This window comes from Zingiber officinale, chromosome 1A (assembly GCF_018446385.1).
Source record: "Zingiber officinale cultivar Zhangliang chromosome 1A, Zo_v1.1, whole genome shotgun sequence".
In the NCBI taxonomy this organism is placed as follows: domain Eukaryota; kingdom Viridiplantae; phylum Streptophyta; class Magnoliopsida; order Zingiberales; family Zingiberaceae; genus Zingiber; species Zingiber officinale.
Genome location: NC_055987.1, coordinates 190,320,549 through 190,326,161, shown reverse-complemented (window position 1 = coordinate 190,326,161; position 5,613 = coordinate 190,320,549). Strand labels below are relative to the sequence as shown.

The following is a 5,613-nucleotide window of genomic DNA, read 5'->3' as shown; positions in this document are numbered from 1 at the left end:
TTTTCTTTTCTCTTAAAAAATATACATAAAATTATATTTAATATATTAAAAATAATGATCCTAATTTTTAGAGAATGAGATTACACCATCTTTTATTATGTGGACCCTATTTTTTTTATTCTCTTTAAAAAATATATTTAATACATTAAAAATAATTTTTTAATGAACTCTAATAAAAATTAGAGCTCTAGGTATAAGTCTTAATGGCCTATGCTTAGCCGGCCATGAAAGGTGTCTTCCGTACATTTGCAAGACCTGACACAAAATAGAACTCACTTCTCAGTCGTCATTAGCTCAAGCAAGATGAGATGGAGAGGACAACTGTTTTACCGTACTTGAGTGGTTCGTCCATGTTCATCTAAAGATATCTCGTGAAGAAGCGATTTTGCTTATCTTTAATCTAAATGGTAGTTTCCATTTGAATTTTTTATGTTTGATTTATAAATGAATTCTGTTCTGTCACACGGTATCAGTGTATCACTGAGCAAGTGATAGATATCTTGGCTTACCTCGGCCCAGGAATCACACATATAACAACATTAAACAAACTTGCATTATTCAAAATTGGTATTAATTGTTTCCAAATTGACAATTTAACATATAATGCATAGTATAAAAATGTACGCCAATGGCAGCACAGAGAGAGTTATCATCTAACTCTCTGTGTGCTGTAGACTTCTGTCTGCTACAAAGGACATTCAGCTTCTACTTGTTCGTCCTGATTAATTTTTGCGTGTCGTCAGATATTGTCATCGTCCTTCATTCAATCTATTTCAATGCAAGGAACATGCTTGATCTTGTGATAATCTTCTCCAGTATCCTTGTCGACCCTTCTCTCTATCATTTCCATTCCACTTATTTCAATTTGTTTGAGCTCAGTCAATCTTACAAGTCCCTCTGGTAGCATTCTCAAATTTCTGCAGTTCCAAAGTCTTAGATCCCGAAGGAGAGTCATTGCTCCTTCTCCCACTTCCCACTGCTCCAAGGTGCTCAATTTATACAGTACGATCTCTTGGAGACGAGGAAAACCTCCCTTTGGAAACACCAAAACTCTTCCTAAAAATGCATCAATACCCAATTCAAGATTCTGAAGGTTTGCGAGAGATGCGAGCATCACAATATCTTCATCCTTTTCCAACCTTGTTTCACAAATAAAGAGAGAGATCAGGTTGGAAAATATCCTGGGTTTTTCAGCCTCTATGTGAATTCTTGCTGGCCTTACCAATGGTCCCCACAATAACAGAATCTGAATATGATGGTAGCAAGATGAAGTTAGGACACTCATCGGCAAGGATTCTCCAATCAATGCCAACATCTCGAGCCGGGAAAGGTTCTGGACTGCAGTGGCTAAAGCATCCTCATCAGAGATTGACATGTTATTCAAATGCAATCTTCGAAGATTTCTCAGCTTCTCCAGTACACCATCGCTTACCCATGGACCAATTGAAATATTCACAAGTGTCTGAATGTCTTCCAAGCAGTATGTCGCTTTAGGCATGCTCGTATTCTCTTCATTGAGTAATACATGTCTCAGTGTTCGGATTTTCCAAAATGCATCCGGCAAATGTTGAATCTCAGTAAACTGTATATTGAAAGTCTGCAAGTGGATGAGGTTTCCAATGGATGAAGGCAGCTCCTTCAGTTTCGATTGGTACAAATTTAGATACTTTAACAGGATCAAGTCCCCAATCTCCTTTGGTAAGTGTTCAATGGGTAGTTCCTGCAAATCCAAGACCCTGAGGAACTTCGCTCCAGGGATGGTGACTGCCAGCGTTCTCTGAAAACCTTCATTCGGATAAATTACAAGTGACCGTAGTTTAGTGGTAGAACAGTTCAATGAGATATGGTCGTTGACACTGAGACGCCGTAAAGCTCTTGGATCGTCACCTATGTCATCAATGGACCTGAAGAAGTTAAGCTCACGAGCTTCATGACGTGCTAGATCAAGAAGAAGATCATGAATGCTAACTTTCTGTTTATAAATATGACCCCTTCTTTCCATTTGTAACATGGACCTGTCGGTCAAATCATTCAAGTATGCCTCCGCGAGGTCCTCCATTGTTTGATCCACTTTGTCATTCGTTTGTATGAAACCCTCAGCGATCCATAAATGTCTTATCCTCTCTGCCCTTATGCTATAGTCCTCGGGAAACGCTGCAAAATAGAGGAAGCAAGGCTTCAAATGATGCGGAAGATCATGGTAACTGAGAGCTAATATTCTTAGGATTTGGTCTTCTCCTTCTCTGAATTCATAAGAAATATGTTCCAGTTTTTTCCTCCAGTCACTAGCTTGACTTGTACCTCTCAAAAGTCCTCCAAGTACCACAATGGCAAGAGGCAGCCCTTTAGTTTTTTTGAAGATATCTTCCTTGAATCGTTCAAACTCCGGTGGGCAGCATGATGTGCGGAAAGCTTTCCGGCAGAACAAATTCCAGCTCTCTTCGACATTCCAAAATTTCAGCTCGTGTGGAGGAACATCTGCAACATTCGCAACATTCATCTTGCGTGTGGTCAGTAGCACTCTGGATCCTGTCGATTCTTTTGGGAAAGCTGCTTTAATGGCGTTCCAAGCTGCCACCTCCCATATATCATCCATCACGATTAGATACCTTCTATCGCTCAAGTGCTCCGACAACTTTTCCTTCATCTCTAGTTCTTCCATACCTTTTACTTGCTCATCCTTGAAGTCGAACACTTGCTTCATAATGCGGAGCAAGAGTTCTTTAACTACATACTTCTGTGACACGGGCACCCATGCCTTGCACTGGAAATACTTTTTGACATCTGCACTCTTGTAGATCTTATTAGCCAGCGTTGTTTTACCCAAGCCACCAGGACCAACAATCGAAAGGACAACGCGATCTGTTGAACCAATGTCAAACAGTTGCCTTTTGATGCCTTTCATATCTTCATCAAAACCGACAATGTCTTCTTCTAGTTCAAATCTGTAGACGTAAAGATTTATTAGCATATAATCTCTCTTGATGTGAAAATTCATGCGATCATGAGTAAGAGATGCCTTGACCAAGTTTTTGTTCTAACCTAATTGTCCACTAGAGCACATCTTTGAAAGATCCAACAAAGTTAACCTTGAAGATAGATGCTAATAGATGGAAAGCGATTGTTAATGAGAATTATTTACCTTCGAGCAAGCCTTGCGTCAGCAGCAGAGAAAGCTGAGGAGGAGGAGGAGGAGGAGGAGGATGAGCCATGGATGCCAAGTTGCGACGCTTGTTTGCAGACATCTTGAAATCTGGCGCGGATGTCCTGCAGGCGGCTCGCGAACAGACGGCGAGTGAGGATCCGGGAGGGGAAGGCGCCGATGCGTTGGAGACTGCTCATCCGGCCGTCGGCGGCTGACGCGCGGCCTAGCTGCATCGCGTATTCGTCCACCAGGTCCTCCATCTCGAACGCCAAGTTCCGGATCTGCCTCATCCACTCCTGCAAAGAGTGGCTTTGCTCGTATCTGGGTTTCTGGTCGGCATCCCTGAGAGAGGATTGAATCAGTGCCAGTGTTTCCGTCAGCGACTTGACCTCTGCGTCCACGTTGAGGATGCCGGCGACGTCGCTGGAAACAACCTCGCCCAGCTTCCCCAGCACCAAGTTCACCACCGTAGACGCCATCTCTGCTTCTCTGCAAGTCGATGGACCAAACCAGTACGTATCTTACGACGGATGTCCAATTTGATAAGATCAAATTGTAAAAAGTCAACGATAAATCTTCAATATATTCACACTCAAATCCAATTGTATCTTCTCCTACGTCGCCACATCAGGTTTTCTAAAAGGCAATAAACAACCAAGAGATCTTAGTTTAGTGGTCGAGCAATTCAATGCAATATACCTAAAGCTTTTGGATCGTCCGCTATGTTGTTGATGGACCTATAAAATTGAGCTCGCTAGCTTCAGAACCTGCTAGATCGAGAAGAAGATCAAGAATTCGATCGAACAGTTATCACTTGCTCAAAGGTACCCCTTCTTTCCATTTGCACAATAGACCTGTCAATTGATCTTCTAATTGTGCCTCATTCGATCCATTTTTTGTTCTACGAAACCCTCAGCAATCCATAAATGTGTTAGTTGCTTCGCATGAATGCTACAGCCTCAGGGAACGCAGCAAAACTAGAGGAACCAAGGCTTCAAGTGATGTGGTAGATCATGGTAACTGAGAGCTAATATTCTTTGTATCTGATAGATCTTCTCCTTCTGTAAATTCATAAGAAATACGTTCTAGCTTTTTCCTCCAATCATTGACTCGCCTTTTACCTCTCAAAAGACCTCCAAGTACCACAATTGCCAGAGGCAGCTCTTAGAGTTTGTTTTATTATATCTTCCTGGAATTGCTCCAACTCAGGTGGGCATCTTGGTGTGGGGAAAGCTTTCTTGCAGAATAAATTCCAGTTCTCTTCAGAATTCCAAAGTTTCAGTTCATACGGAGAAACATCTGAAATGCTAGCAACATTAATCTCACGAGTGGTCAACAAGACTCTCTAGATCCTTTTGGAAAAGATGCTTTGATTGCATTCCAAGCTGCCACCTCCCATATATCATCCATCACCATTGGATAACTTCTAGGTGCTCCATCAGGCATCAGCAGCTCCTTGATCTCTGGTTCTTCCATATCCTTTACGTGGTTATGCATTCGGCCAAAAACTTGCTCTACAATGGTGCACAAAAGTTCCCTGACCACTTAATTCTGTGACACAAACACCCATGCCTTGCATTAATGGAAACCCCTTTTTGCATCTTCTCTTCTGTATATCATCTTGTTTGCGAGTGTTGTTGCCCCCACGAGCTCAACTGTTATGGTAAGTAGGTTGGTAGTATCAACATCAGGTTGTGGGTTTGATTCACAGGACTGGCAAGGAATAATACCCCTATATCCTGTGGTGGAAACATTCGGCCCCGCCACCCACTTCCTCAACAGTTATCGTGATTTATCTCCTTTGTGTTGGTCGTGGGGCCGACATGATTCTTGCTCTAAATTTGTTAGTAAAATAAAGGTGTTTAATGATTCTTGCTGTAAATATGGTAACGAGCATATTAAAATTATAGGAAAATAAGATATGTATACTTGTATATATATTATGTTTTTATTAATGAGAAAGATAAAACAGATTATTATCATCTTCTTTATTTATTTTAAATTGTATCATAGCAGTGACAATCTGCTCTATTTTTACATAGATTTCAACAATTCTTATTTTCTACATCATTTTGATGATCCCAGAATGATTCTTGTTTCTAAATCTTTTGATGGTGACAACTATCAACTTGGCATAGAGCAATGATCACTTCTTTAAATGCAAAATCCAAATTTTGCTTTGTTGGCGGAACCCTCGGGGCACCATCTGCTCACAACAAACTAGAGGACTACATGGCATGGAAAAAATGCAATGACATGGTATTATCTTAGATTCTTAATTCTTTGATACTTGATATTGCAGATAGTGTTATTTTTTATGACACTGCTCATGAAGTTTGGGAAGATTTTCAAAATCAAATCGCTTTGCTCAAAGCAATGCACCATGAATTTTCCAGATCGAGAAAGAGATTGCTTGTCTTGCTCAAGATCATATGACAGTTGCGTCTTATTATACAAAGTTTTTTTAA

At 40.8% G+C, this 5,613-nt stretch overlaps 1 protein-coding gene across 1 annotated transcript; it reads right to left on the bottom strand.

The window, feature by feature from the left end:
* Window positions 1–586: 586 nt before the first annotated feature.
* LOC122038825 (disease resistance protein RPP8-like) lies at window positions 587–4,541 on the bottom strand. The gene is made up of 2 exons (XM_042598777.1): window positions 3,143–4,541; window positions 587–2,945 (listed from the first exon to the last, which is right to left on the bottom strand). The coding sequence occupies exons 1-2, from the start codon at window positions 3,622–3,624 to the stop codon at window positions 764–766; spliced, it is 2,664 nt and encodes an 887-aa protein (XP_042454711.1). The 5' UTR covers window positions 3,625–4,541; the 3' UTR covers window positions 587–763.
* Window positions 4,542–5,613: the final 1,072 nt, after the last annotated feature.